This window comes from Drosophila bipectinata, chromosome 2L (genome assembly GCF_030179905.1).
Source record: "Drosophila bipectinata strain 14024-0381.07 chromosome 2L, DbipHiC1v2, whole genome shotgun sequence".
Lineage (NCBI taxonomy): Eukaryota > Metazoa > Arthropoda > Insecta > Diptera > Drosophilidae > Drosophila > Drosophila bipectinata.
Genome location: NC_091736.1, coordinates 14,839,230 through 14,851,340, shown reverse-complemented (window position 1 = coordinate 14,851,340; position 12,111 = coordinate 14,839,230). Strand labels below are relative to the sequence as shown.

The 12,111-nt window shown below is 37.3% G+C and overlaps 5 protein-coding genes across 6 annotated transcripts; 4 read left to right on the top strand and 1 right to left on the bottom strand.

Annotated features, from left to right (window-relative positions):
- The first annotated feature begins 424 nt into the window (after nt 1-424).
- On the top strand, nt 425-1,445 carry Glyat (Glycine N-acyltransferase). The gene is made up of 4 exons (XM_017242220.2): nt 425-634; nt 694-941; nt 1,001-1,174; nt 1,229-1,445. The coding sequence occupies exons 1-4, from the start codon at nt 437-439 to the stop codon at nt 1,443-1,445; spliced, it is 837 nt and encodes a 278-aa protein (XP_017097709.2). The 5' UTR covers nt 425-436.
- A 175-nt stretch (nt 1,446-1,620) lies between these two features.
- On the top strand, nt 1,621-2,711 carry LOC108125864 (uncharacterized). The gene is made up of 4 exons (XM_017242207.3): nt 1,621-1,864; nt 1,929-2,173; nt 2,231-2,404; nt 2,468-2,711. Exons 1-4 carry the CDS (start codon nt 1,661-1,663, stop codon nt 2,676-2,678), a joined length of 834 nt encoding a protein of 277 aa, XP_017097696.2. The 5' UTR covers nt 1,621-1,660; the 3' UTR covers nt 2,679-2,711.
- A 1,065-nt stretch (nt 2,712-3,776) lies between these two features.
- On the top strand, nt 3,777-6,615 carry Spn28Dc (Serpin 28Dc). Its single transcript, XM_017242399.3, has 2 exons — nt 3,777-4,740; nt 5,601-6,615. The coding sequence occupies exons 1-2, from the start codon at nt 3,932-3,934 to the stop codon at nt 6,514-6,516; spliced, it is 1,725 nt and encodes a 574-aa protein (XP_017097888.2). The 5' UTR covers nt 3,777-3,931; the 3' UTR covers nt 6,517-6,615.
- Nucleotides 6,616-6,904: 289 nt separating this feature from the next.
- Wwox (WW domain-containing oxidoreductase) lies at nt 6,905-11,161 on the top strand. Of its 2 annotated transcripts, none has more exons than XM_070276774.1 (6): nt 6,905-7,094; nt 7,154-7,663; nt 7,731-7,913; nt 10,549-10,678; nt 10,743-10,871; nt 10,928-11,161. In XM_070276774.1, exons 1-6 carry the CDS (start codon nt 7,003-7,005, stop codon nt 11,102-11,104), a joined length of 1,221 nt encoding a protein of 406 aa, XP_070132875.1. In that variant the 5' UTR covers nt 6,905-7,002; the 3' UTR covers nt 11,105-11,161. The 2 variants fall into 2 exon arrangements, with proteins under 2 accessions (XP_070132875.1, XP_017097893.2); XM_017242404.3 differs by having other exon boundaries at nt 6,907-7,094; nt 7,734-7,913.
- Nucleotides 11,162-11,189: 28 nt separating this feature from the next.
- Nucleotides 11,190-12,060, bottom strand: Sirup (Starvation-upregulated protein). Its single transcript, XM_017242406.3, has 2 exons — nt 11,711-12,060; nt 11,190-11,642 (listed from the first exon to the last, which is right to left on the bottom strand). The coding sequence occupies exons 1-2, from the start codon at nt 11,763-11,765 to the stop codon at nt 11,341-11,343; spliced, it is 357 nt and encodes a 118-aa protein (XP_017097895.2). The 5' UTR covers nt 11,766-12,060; the 3' UTR covers nt 11,190-11,340.
- Between the last annotated feature and the right edge of the window lie 51 nt (nt 12,061-12,111).

Here is a 12,111-nt window from a genome sequence, read left to right as displayed (position 1 = left end):
ATTATATTACATAAATATGACTAATAAATAGTTAAATATATTATAAACAAAATATTTTCCAAAATATTACCAAACAGAATAAAACAAACAATTCTATCATTAAATACTAAGTTTCAGACTTAAAAAATGTTAGCTTAAAACTACTCCCTTAACTTTGTTAAAAAGATTTAATTAAGAATACATTAATTATTTTTAAAATTTAAATAAACCGCCAATATTAACAGCTGGCTAAAAACAATCCGTTGTTATCGATATATCTTTTTAAAATGTAAGAATCTCTGAAGGTGTTCCAAGTGAGAGAATCTTCTAAAGAATTAAGAGAATAAAGCTTTAAGAGAATAAAAATATACTCTCCGGGGTGGCTATATGTATTTGTGACAACATCTGTACTTTTTAACACGTTTTTTGTTGCAGTCTTAGCTTTAATTTGACTTCAATGGGTTCTACAACAACAGAAATCGCACGAGATCAGTGGGCACTTCTGAGAGATTTATATGCCGGCGATCGCAAAAATCTCACGGGATTCGATCTATTGGAGTACTTTATAAACTACCAGCCATTATCAGATGGCGAGTCAATTAAGATATATACAACCGATAAGAATTGGTCGGCCCATGGCAACTATATACTCATTGTAGGAAGTATTTCAATCGGACTTTTTATTTATAATTAATTTATGAATTTAATTTTCAGCATAAAATGACCAAAATGTCATTCTTGTACCTGAATACCATTAGAGGATCCTTAAAAGATCTTGGTTATTTATTATGTTCTTTAAAAATCAAAGGTTTTCATTTGATAAATGCCTATGGGGAAGACTTGAAACCACTAGTGGAGCAATACTGGTTGAAAAGAGGTCAAGATCTGAATAAATTGGAACATCCGGGTGCTGTAGTTTATCACTTGCCCAGTTCTGAAGTTGAAAACATGAAAACGGATGGGTAAATTTTATTAAAAATTGAATAGTAAATTACATTATACTGATTTTTAAAATTCTTAGTGTAAACCCTTCGTTTAAAGTTGATTATCTTAGTTTGGAACATGTTAACTTGATAGATCAGCACTGGGCTTATCGCTCCGACGATTCTTTAACATTGATAAGAGGATTAATGGAACACCATGTCAGTGCTGGTGTTTTTAATTCAAGCGGAGAGCCTTTAGCTTGGTGTCTGAGGTAAAATAATATTTCTATTTTTTTATTAAATATTTTTAATATTTTTTCTATTAGATCTCCCCATGGAAGTCTGGGAAATCTGCATGTCCTAACCGATCATAGAAGAAAGGGTTTGGGGTCCATGGTTGTGCAATTTATAGCCAAAGAAATATTAAAAACTGGCTCGGAAGTTTTGGCCACAGTATTGTTGGAAAATAAAAGTAGTCGGAATATGTTTGAAAAACTGGGGTTTAGACCAATTAATATACTATATTGGGCAGTAATTCCATGATGTAAACTTTATTTTTTTTGTTTAAAATAAAAAGTATTGTTCACCCTATTAAAAATTATTTATTGCATGTTATAAAATTCGACTAATTCATTATCTTGCACTCTTTTTTTACGAACTTTCTCTTAAATCTATGACAAAGAAAATCATTTCTCTTTATTTTTATTTAGTTTTCAAGATCAGTCTTCGATTGGAATTTGCAAAGGGAGGTAGTCGTTATGTCTGGAGAGGATTCATTAATTGAGATTCGCCGCACCGAATGGACGAAGCTAAGGGCTCTATATGCCCACAGGGATACCGATCCTCAGGGTTATCCTTGCCTTAATAATTTCATCAGTTGGGTGGAATATGAACCCAGTATAGAAGCAAAAATCTTATCTCTAAATGGCAACTGGGAAGACGACGGAACCTTTTTATTAACTGTAAGTAGAGTCACAATATTATCAGAGTCAGCTTAAATTTTAATAAAGAATTCCCACAATTTAGTTGGATTTGGATGTCGGCATCAAGCATCTGTATTTCAACACACTCTCTGATAATTTGGACCGTGTGACAAGAGCTATTGAGTGCCTGAAAAACATAGAGAATGAGTATACATTCTTCGGATTTTGTTCACGTCTGAAACCAGTGGTTGAAACAATTTCCAAAAAATATTACACCAAGGAGCTTCATATTGTGGATACTATTTGGTATCAGGTCAGCAAAGATCTGATAGATACTTTTAAAATTGAGTAAGTTTTAAAGATATATCTTTTCTTTTACACTTTTAAAAATCAAATTTCTTCTAGAGCCCCTACTGGAATTACTTTATCAAACTTAAAAATAGAAGATGCCGAAACTATCAATGAAATATGGCCTCATCGAAGCGATAAATCGGTTAACTTTGTGCGACATCTTATAAAATTAAATGTTAATGTTGGAGCTTATGATGATAATGGAAAATTAGTTGCGTGGTGTTTAAGGTGGGTTTTTGGAAACTAAACATTTACCTTGAGAATTGATTTATATTTCATATTACGTTTCAGATTACCCATTGGCTCCTTGGGCTTACTGCAAGTTCTTGATACCCACAAACGTCTGGGTCTGGGAAGCTTACTAGTAAAATCTATGGCCATTAAAATTTCCGCCTTGGGGGATCAAGTTTTGGCTCCAGTGGTTACCAAAAATATTCCTTCCCGGACTATGTTTGAAAAGATTGGTTTCCGCGCCATCGATACAATCTATTGGGCTGATTAAAAAAAGACATTGTTTAAAAGTCAGGATTATATTTGAAAATTTTAAAAAAATAAAATGAATTAGCAAACATTTATTAAAAATATAATTATGGAGTGAGCGTTTTTATTAAAGGTTATTTTTCTAAATAAACTGGTAATATCTATAATTCGTGAATCAGTATTAATATTTTGTAATAATTTTAAAACAAATAAAAAGCAGTACATAGTACTAGTTTAAAAGGTAGCATCGTAGTACTACTTAGTAAAAAAGTAATTTATTTATTTTTATAAAATGTATTATTCACCTGTCCTTTGAATTTTTAAATTAAAGTCACGTTTAGTTTTTATTTATTAACTTTTTGCAACGCGTGACCGATCGCTCTTTGTTTTAAAATTGTCAGAACCTTTTAATTTCCGGATAAGATGATTTCAGATGCACCCAGATAAAAATATTTTAAAATTTATACAAAAATATATCATTTTAAGGCAAAGGGCTTTTGTTGAAGAATTTGCAAACACATTGAGATGCAAGTCAGATTTCTGTTGAACTCGTTACGGATATTTGAAATGACTTAATTTGAGTCATCTAAAGTCATTTGCATTTCTTAAAGTTCTTAAGGAAATAGACTATAAGTCCTATGGGTATCCAAATGGGTAATCCCCAGCATTATTACTCTCAGACTTTCCAATGACAAAGCTTTAGAATACGCATCTAACATAAATTATATAGTATAGCTTATAAATATTTCAAATAGGTTCTCGCCGGGTTTGAAGAGATACAAAGGTACAATAGAGAGAGATATAGAGAATAGAGATTAACGTCATAAGTCAAGAGATATTGGAGAGGGAAACCTGAATGGGATTCCATTCTGTGGATTCAAAGAAAAATCAATACAAAAGGTACCTACTAATCAATAATAACAAGTGCAGAATATCATTGTAAACAAACTTGGGGCATTACCGATGACTCGTCATCAGAGAGCTCCCCGGGATCAGCTGAGTACTTACCAGAGAGCCATCCATCCATATTCAAAGGCCCAGAGTATGTCTCGATCCATAGCTTACCGAGATAACGAGTTTTGCGATTCCAGTTTTAAAAAGATGGGCACTGAGCGGGATCAGCTCAGTCTGGCTTTAACAATCCAAACGGCCACATCGCGCTTAGTTTAAAAATAAAAAATATAACAAAAAAAAAATAGAAGAAATAAATCTATATATAGAATAAATATATTATAGTGCTGTGTGCGTAAAAGATTAAAATTGAATATTTACAAAATGTGGCGCTTACTTATGGCATCGATGATGATAAGTGCGGCTTGCTGTGAGATGGATCTTTGGCGGCCAGATTTGAGGTCGCCCGAAAACATGGCCTATATAGATCGAATTGGCCAAGAATGGAAAGAGCAGCAACAACAATATCAATTAAAGCAACAAGAGAAACAGAAACAACAACAAATTCAACAGGAACTACTGCAGCAGCAACAGCAACAGTCTCAACCACAAAATCCATTTTCAAAGGACCAACCAACTGTTTTGTTACCAACACTGCCACCCCTTACCTCTCCCGGCCTTGTCAATGGCCTTGGCAATAAAATCGACCCAGTGGGGGCCCGCATCCAGCCTCCAAGTGCTATACAAAATCCATTTCCGGCTGCAAGTTCCGGCTTTGGCCAAACACGTGTCGATCTAGCCACCTCGGATGGAGTAGCCAAAAGTGTCCTGCACTTTGCCAATCTTTTGGGCCAAAATTTGAGCAACAAGAAAACGGAAATCTTCTCACCACTGAGCATTGTCAACGCCCTGGCACTTTTATATTTGGGCGCCAAGGGACCTAGCCACCGTGAATTGGAATATGTTTTCGCACAAGTAGATCCGATTAAGTTGCATGAACAGTTTGGATTAATGCTGAAGGATTTGCAGCAACCGACAAGGGATCTGGTGTCCCAGGGACGACCTGTGGTCAACTGGAGGGCTGTCAACGGAATGCGAGCCAATCGCCGGGCCCAGAGGCCAGGAGCCCATGAGGTGCACCTCGCCAATGGAATATTCACCCAGAATGGGTACTCGCTCAACCCTGACTACAGGTGAGTGCCGGTGTGGATAATTGAACGCAAACTGGATCCGAAGCGAGATCAGGTTGGGATGGGTGCTGGGAAAAGCCAGATGATTATAGGCTGCCTTGATGTTCTACACAGGGAAAAATATTAAAGTCTATTTTTAAATATAGGGAACTAAGGCTTAACTGATGAACTCTGAATATTCTTTTAAACCATATTTTATTAGATATTTTAGTAATATTATTATGGTACAAAGTCCCAGTTCAAAATGAATTTTTGAACTCAAAGTTACAATGTTTACGAGCTAATAAGGAAACAAATGCTAATCATATATTCATAGAATTTTTTTTTGTTTGAGAATTTCCCTATGAGAAAGCTAGTGTGGGAAATATTTATAAAAAAAAAAACAACACGAGAGGCTTGACTTAGCATTTCCCATTTAAATTTGAGAGATTTTTGCAATTATTTTGATTAAAAAATATAATACTAAAATACTACCGGAACTGAAAATGATTTAAAGATAAGAAAGTGATTCTTTTTTTGTTATATAGTAATGAGGTTTTAAAGTGATGAATTAAAGTTATATAATGTGAATTAAACTGGTTTTTAAAGCAAAAAGGGGTAAAGATTTCTTCTCAAGTCTTTATGATCAGAAAAGTAGAGTTTTTTAAAAAGGTCTTGTAATTACTTAATAGACGAGCCCTTTATAATATTAGTAAAAACATATTTTAAACATGACACATCAGTACCCACCCATAGAAATCAATTGTTCCCAATGATCTTGATCCACTTTGCATACCTGATGATGTTTGCATACTAATATTAAAATATGCAACACCTTGTTGTTTACTTGATTACTTATTTGTTCCATTTTGTCGCAATTTCAGACAAGCAGCTGCCGAAGTATATGGATCGGAAATTCAGAGCATGGACTTTGAAGGCAGTCCTGAGGGATCCCGATACAACATTAACAACTGGGTGGCGAGGAACACCAACAACCACATTGATAACATTATTTCGAGTAAAATTCCTCAGAGCACCAAGATGATTCTGGCCAACGCATTGTACTTTAAGGCCTTTTGGGAAACTGACTTCATAGAGAGTGCTACCAGGTTGGATAACTTTTATCCGAACGGCGAGGGCACCCAGCCGGTGGTGCGGGTTAGGATGATGGCAACTGCTGGCTCCTTCCCCTACCACGAAGATCACCAGCTGGGCTGCAGGATCATTGGACTTCCCTACAGAGGCAACCTGAGCACCATGTACGTTATCCAGCCCCTGCAATCCTCTCAGCAGGAACTGCAGGCACTGCAAAGGAAACTGACTCCGGAGCTTATAGAAGATCTCATTGGTAAAATGTACAGACGAACGGCTCTGTTGGCTTTCCCCAAACTGCACCTTACGGAGTCCGTGAATCTTAAAACCATTTTGCAAAAGATGGGACTGGGTGGCATTTTCAGTGCCGTTCAAAATGATCTCTCCCTGATTGCCACACGAGAGCCCACGGCGGCCAATTCCTATGGTGGCGGCAACAGCCTTCAGAATCTGGAAGCACAGCGAAGAGCCGCCGGAGCGGGAGGAGGACGCTCTGATCTGGTGGTGGACGATATAGTCCACAAAGTGGATTTCACGGTCAATGAACAGGGTACGGAAGCGGCGGCTGCCACGGTCACGTACCTAAAGAAATCCGGCCCGGATGTTCTCTTCCGGTGCGACACACCATTCATGGTCATCGTGCGCCACGATCCCACCAAGCTGGTGCTTTTCTACGGGATCATCAACCAGCCACCGGCTGAACGCTGAAAAGTAGCACCTTAGTTCGTCGACTTTTAGTTAGGAATCAATGATATCATTTAAAATGATGCTAAAAATAAATATAATTCATATTTTAAGATCATAAAAGCTTATTTTACTTGCTATATTGGGAGGCTAGTAATTACTTTCAAGGTTTAAAAAGACATTAGTTGTAATTAGTTAAATGGTAAAAACAATTTACAAAGTAAAAAACTAATTTTAAATTGGTGTTACTATACAGATTACATTTTATTTTTTCAAAATAGATTTAATTTAAATTAATAACGTTTCTCTGTTAACTTTTTGACACTTAACAGCTTATGTTAAGTTAACAGTTTATGTTAAAAGGTACATCACTAACTCTAACCGGCGATAACAAAAAAGCAAAGTCATGAACCAAAACAGCTGATTTGCTATGTTTATATTTTTATCAACTCGTTTTAGGGAGTTTAGCTTTGTTAAACTTTAAAGAAAAATACATTCCAACGCCCAAAAATGATAGCTTTGCCAGATTCAGATAGCGAGGATGAGCTGCCACCAGGCTGGGAAGAACGTGCCACCGACGATGGAACCGTTTGCTATGTCAAGTAAGAAAAATAGACACTCCTATAGCAACCTTAATTTTATCTTCAATTTTTTCTGTCAGCCAACAAAGTAAGACTTCCCAATGGACACACCCACGTACCGGGCGCTCTAAAAGAATCACCGGTGAACTTCCTATTGGATGGGAAAAGTATTACGACGATCAGAGTCGCCGGTTTATGTTTCTCAATAAGACAACGCAGCAAAGAACGAATGTGGATCCCCGGCTAGCTTTTGCTGTTGAAGAGCCCACGCAGGATGTGACCCGGGTACGTCAAAGGTTTGACTCTTGCTCCACGGCGCTTCAAGTCCTTCACGGCAAGGATTTGCACGGCCGCATTGCCCTCATAACCGGTGCTAATTGTGGGATTGGTTTCGAAACGGCTCGATCGCTGGCCCAACATGGGTGCGAGATAATCTTGGCCTGTAGGAACAATAACTCGGCTGAGGCAGCCATCGATAGGATTGCCCAGGAGCGACCAGCAGCCCGTTCTCGATGTCGTTTTGTGGCTTTGGACTTGAGTTCCTTGCACTCAGTGAAGCAATTTGTTGCGGAGATCAAAGAGAGTGTGAGGTACGTCCTCGAACCAAAGCTTCTGCGTCATCCTCTTCAATATTTATTTAAAAAATACTCTCCCTACCAGTCACATTGATTATCTAATTCTAAATGCGGGTGTTTTCGCCTTGCCTTATACGAAAACCGAAGATGGTCTGGAAACCACATTCCAGGTCTCTCACCTGTCGCATTTCTACCTGACATTGCAACTGGAGACTTTATTTGATTACAAAACACGGATTGTGGTGTTGTCATCCGAGTCACATAGGTAAGTTTTGGAATTTGAGAACTTTATCACGTAAATAGAACAGGAATATAATAAAAAATTGGTTAAATAAGCATGAAGGAACATTTTAAGGGTAAGGAATTATAATTAAAATATTTACAATGTCTTTCTGGTTACGATAGTTCCTTTTTTTAGATTAAAAAATCTTACATGATAAACTTACGTGAGTTTTTTAAAAAGTACATTTCATTAAAGGGGTATGTGTTCCATTTTTTATGGCCTTTACTGTCAAGCTAGTTTCAAGTTTAAGTTCTCATATTTTCCCCGCACCGTAAAGAGATTTAAATTCATTAAATTATATATTTAATCGCTATATTCTAGTAAAAAACTAATAATAATACATTTTTCTTATCACCTTTTTATTAGAATCTGTAACCTTTATTCTAATAATATAAATAGGGGTCACATTTTAATCATAATTATTTGTTTTGCTGACTATATTTAAAAGTTTTAAAAAATATAAATTACAGGATATATCCTAGTCGCTACCTCATAATTTCAGATATATGTCTAGCATTCCAAGTAGTCGTCTTTTATTTTGGCGAGTTGATTGCACTTTTATGCCTCCGCATTTTGGACTTTGGACCGACCGGTTTCTTTTCGCACTTTGGGGCCAGGCCAAAACTATTCATAGACCAGGCCAGATATAAATATGTATTTCTTGCCTTGTTATGTTGGCTAGTGTAGTGTTTGTTAAATTGTTTTTTGTTTTTCCATAGTCTCGTGTTTTATTTACAAGCGAGATGTTGTTTGTTATAATTTCAAGGCGAAACGCAATTGAACTCCAGTTGGGGAATAAAGTTTCTTTTTTTTCCCAGACCCCAACAGCTTTGTTTACATTGCCATCTGCGTTCTGTTTTGTAAATGAAGAAATCTGAATAACCATATAATTGTGACAGCTGTGATTGTATTATCAGTAAACCTCAAAGCCCCCACTTCCATACCGCCCTCGAACCTATAGAAACTATATGATCGCCCTCACGTGCGAGCATGTAAACACAGTGGTATGAAGTGGATTTTTTTACTAAAAATTTAAATTAAGATTTTAAAAAAGGATTTGTAAGGATATAATTATGTTTCTTGAATACATGTTTGTATTAAAATTTCAGCTCAATATTTTTAAACTCGCTCTAATTCAACTTCAAATAGATCATTGCAAATATTTTGTTTTTTTAATATAAAAACTTATTATTTAAATTATTAGTTTTATTTAATTTATTTACTATCGATCCACTGTGCATGATGTCACAAATAAATCATCATTGAACGAATCGCGTGAAGCAGCGGAAGAAACATAAACCAAAATTGAAGTTGAGTATCTTTGTATCTGTATCTGGTGCTCTACTGCTGCGTTCGTTGCTTTTCTCACGTACAACATTTTTGGCTTCACCGAGAGAAATACAGAAAAAACTGGCAGGGTTGGTGGATATCTGGCGAACGTGCAACATAGAGTCTCGTGCGCCACAGCGGAGTACTCGCAGATAGTCATGTATGCCACCAATTGCTTTCCAGATATGACTAATACTACCGACTTAGTTGCTAATGGGGTCAAAGTAGAGTAATCGGTACTAAGTGCTAACTGATAATACAAAGCATTAAATTAGGCTGCTTTTTAACAAGATTTGGAATATATTTTTTTATTATTAAAATTAGAATTAAACACAAATTTGGGAACTGGTTGAAGATGATCACGAATTTTTCTTTTAAAAAAAGGGTTTTAAAAGATTCTAAATCATATTTCAATAAAAGTATATTTCATAAAAGGATGTAGATACTTTTATTTTTAAGATAGACCTCTTTAGCTATAAAGTTAATCAAATTAGTTTGTTTTTAAGGGCAAATCTTTTTAAAAAGACAAATAATAATCACGCCATGGATAGCTGATTTCTGCAATTTAAATACTCTTAACACCCCTGGAAAGAAATTTGTTTATAATTTATTCAAATACTAACCAGATAAACAATATAGTATATCATACTCGTCCAGCCTGCACCTACCACAACAAGTTCTACATATTTATTATGGAAAGCGGCGATAGCTGTCCACCCAGGTCTTATAAATAAATTGGAATTTGCATACATTTTGCGACGTTATTTTTACATCGCCCCCAAGCCAAGCCAAGCCAAACCAAGTCGAGTCGACTCCGAGCATCGTCGGGTGTCTGTGAATAATATGAAAACAAATCCAAAGTCCAAAATGTGCGCAGTAGTTTATGTACAAGCCACATACATGTTCCCTGAGGAGTATGCGACATGAGCATCCACTACACGTGACCAGAACTATGGACTTGCCCACTTATAGGGTACATTCTATAAAAAGTTCATTGATCATTTCCTAGTGTCCTTGTTTTTATCGGGCTGTGTTTTGCCAGCCACTTGTTGGCGCCTTTGTTAGGTGTAGGGTCTCCTCGGGTCTTTGTCAGCGACCCATCCAGTTCCTCTGCCTGCATCTCATTAATGAAAAGCCACCAACAATGGCAATCAAGACTCGTTTTGCGATTGTGTCGGCCGGCGGGGCAAAGTCCAATGGGTTCAGCTGGATGTGGAGTGAAACAAACAATCCCGGGACAAGATAGAATGTGTGGCAAACTAATGCTCCTTTTTCCTCTCTCCCCCAGATTCGCCAATCTTCCTGTGGAGAATCTAGCAGTGCATCATCTGTCCCCGCCACCAGAGAAGTACTGGAGCATGATGGCCTACAATAATGCCAAATTGTGCAATGTCTTATTTGCCCAGGAATTAGCTCAGGTGAGTCATTAAGCTTAATTATTACAAAATTGGGTCAATTAAATTATATTTATTTTTTCTCCAGCGCTGGAAACAGCGAGGGATTTCTGTGTTCAGCGTGCATCCTGGCAATATGGTATCCACTGATCTCTCGCGTAACTATTGGTTCTACAGGGTACTATTTGCCATAGTTCGACCCTTTACGAAGTCTTTGGTAAGTCTTCTCTACTGAACTCTCCCCAATTATTTATTGATGTATCCACTATCCAGCAACAAGCGGCTGCTACCAGCATTTACTGCGCCACTGCCAATGAACTGACGGGCCTGTCTGGACTGTACTTTAATAATTGTTTCTTTTGCGAGCCCAGCAAGTTGTCGAAAAGCCCTTCATTGCAGCGACAGCTTTGGGAAATCAGTGAAAACCTCATTAAAGAGTTAGTTGAATAAGAACTTTATATTTTGTATTCCATGTATTTAAACAATAAATAATCTTTTATCTGAAAATTAAGTTATTAAATTCAAAAATCAATAGTTAAGTTTTTCAAAAATATTTGTATTTTTTTTCTATTTATACACTAAACATTAAACATTATTACTCGAGTATACATGTGCTTTTAGTCTTAGTGGGTAGCATTTAAATGACAGCCTATTTTCTAATTAAGGAACTTGTTCGGAAGGGGTGACTAGAAATCCGAGACGCGACCTTTTCGCTCCCAGTCACCATATCGCGTTGGCTCCGGACCAGATGGTCCTCCAATCTCTCCGGTGTAGGGATTCGTTTGGTTCGGCCACGGCTTCAGGGGCTCCTTCTCCTGGAAGGGATGCCTCGAGAATTCGTCCAGCTTGCCCAACGGCGTCTTGGCGCGCAGCTTCTTTTGGAAGGCCATGAGTTTCTCGGAGCGGGTCTTCGGCTCCTTGATCTCCACAACCATGTCGTTGCCACCAGTTGCTGCCCTCCAGGAGGCACTGGTCGAAAGGTAGCTCACTAATTTAAAAAAATTAATAATTATAATTAATAACACTTCACAATGGACACGGGATAATCGCACACACCTTGTTTTCCCACCTGGGGAAACATTTTAGCGGATTGTCTGGCCATGGATTGCATTTTGTTTTTGTTTTCTTAGTCTTTTGGTTATGCAAGATGCCGGCAAATCGAATGGCTCCAAACTCTGTTGTTTATTTACTTTGGGGTTTCACAGGTGTCTCTACTTTGAGTTCTTTTCTCTGGCTTTGGTTGCCCACGTCTGAGTTGCATCAACAGCCAGAGTATTGTTTTTATAGCCCCGGAGAAGAAGGTTGGGTGGTTCGGTAAACAGATGGGTCTTGTTCAAATCCAGTGTTGTGTAACGTCGCTACCATCTTCCCATTAGCTACCTTTTATCTGGTCACATTTTTCATAATGGCGCCACGTTTGAATAACACAGGAGCAGTGCTGCCGTACCGTTCGAAAT

Excerpts from the sequence above, each read along its gene's own strand:
- Wwox (XM_070276774.1), top strand. The coding sequence starts at position 7,003 with ATGATAGCTTTGCCAGATTCAGATAGCGAGGATGAGCTGCCACCAGGC. Across the intron at positions 7,914-10,548 it reads TTGTCATCCGAGTCACATAG|ATTCGCCAATCTTCCTGTGG; the intron begins GTAAGTTTTGGA and ends TCTCTCCCCCAG. Across the intron at positions 10,679-10,742 it reads TTGCCCAGGAATTAGCTCAG|CGCTGGAAACAGCGAGGGAT; the intron begins GTGAGTCATTAA and ends TTTTTTCTCCAG.
- Sirup (XM_017242406.3), bottom strand. The coding sequence starts at position 11,765 with ATGCAATCCATGGCCAGACAATCCGCTAAAATGTTTCCCCAGGTGGGA. Across the intron at positions 11,643-11,710 it reads TCCCCAGGTGGGAAAACAAG|TGAGCTACCTTTCGACCAGT; the intron begins GTGTGTGCGATT and ends TTTTTAAATTAG.
- Spn28Dc (XM_017242399.3), top strand. The coding sequence starts at position 3,932 with ATGTGGCGCTTACTTATGGCATCGATGATGATAAGTGCGGCTTGCTGT. Across the intron at positions 4,741-5,600 it reads TCGCTCAACCCTGACTACAG|ACAAGCAGCTGCCGAAGTAT; the intron begins GTGAGTGCCGGT and ends TCGCAATTTCAG.
- LOC108125864 (XM_017242207.3), top strand. The coding sequence starts at position 1,661 with ATGTCTGGAGAGGATTCATTAATTGAGATTCGCCGCACCGAATGGACG. Across the intron at positions 2,174-2,230 it reads ATAGATACTTTTAAAATTGA|AGCCCCTACTGGAATTACTT; the intron begins GTAAGTTTTAAA and ends AATTTCTTCTAG. Across the intron at positions 2,405-2,467 it reads TTAGTTGCGTGGTGTTTAAG|ATTACCCATTGGCTCCTTGG; the intron begins GTGGGTTTTTGG and ends ATTACGTTTCAG.
- Glyat (XM_017242220.2), top strand. The coding sequence starts at position 437 with ATGGGTTCTACAACAACAGAAATCGCACGAGATCAGTGGGCACTTCTG. Across the intron at positions 635-693 it reads ATGGCAACTATATACTCATT|CATAAAATGACCAAAATGTC; the intron begins GTAGGAAGTATT and ends TTTAATTTTCAG. Across the intron at positions 1,175-1,228 it reads CCTTTAGCTTGGTGTCTGAG|ATCTCCCCATGGAAGTCTGG; the intron begins GTAAAATAATAT and ends TTTTTCTATTAG.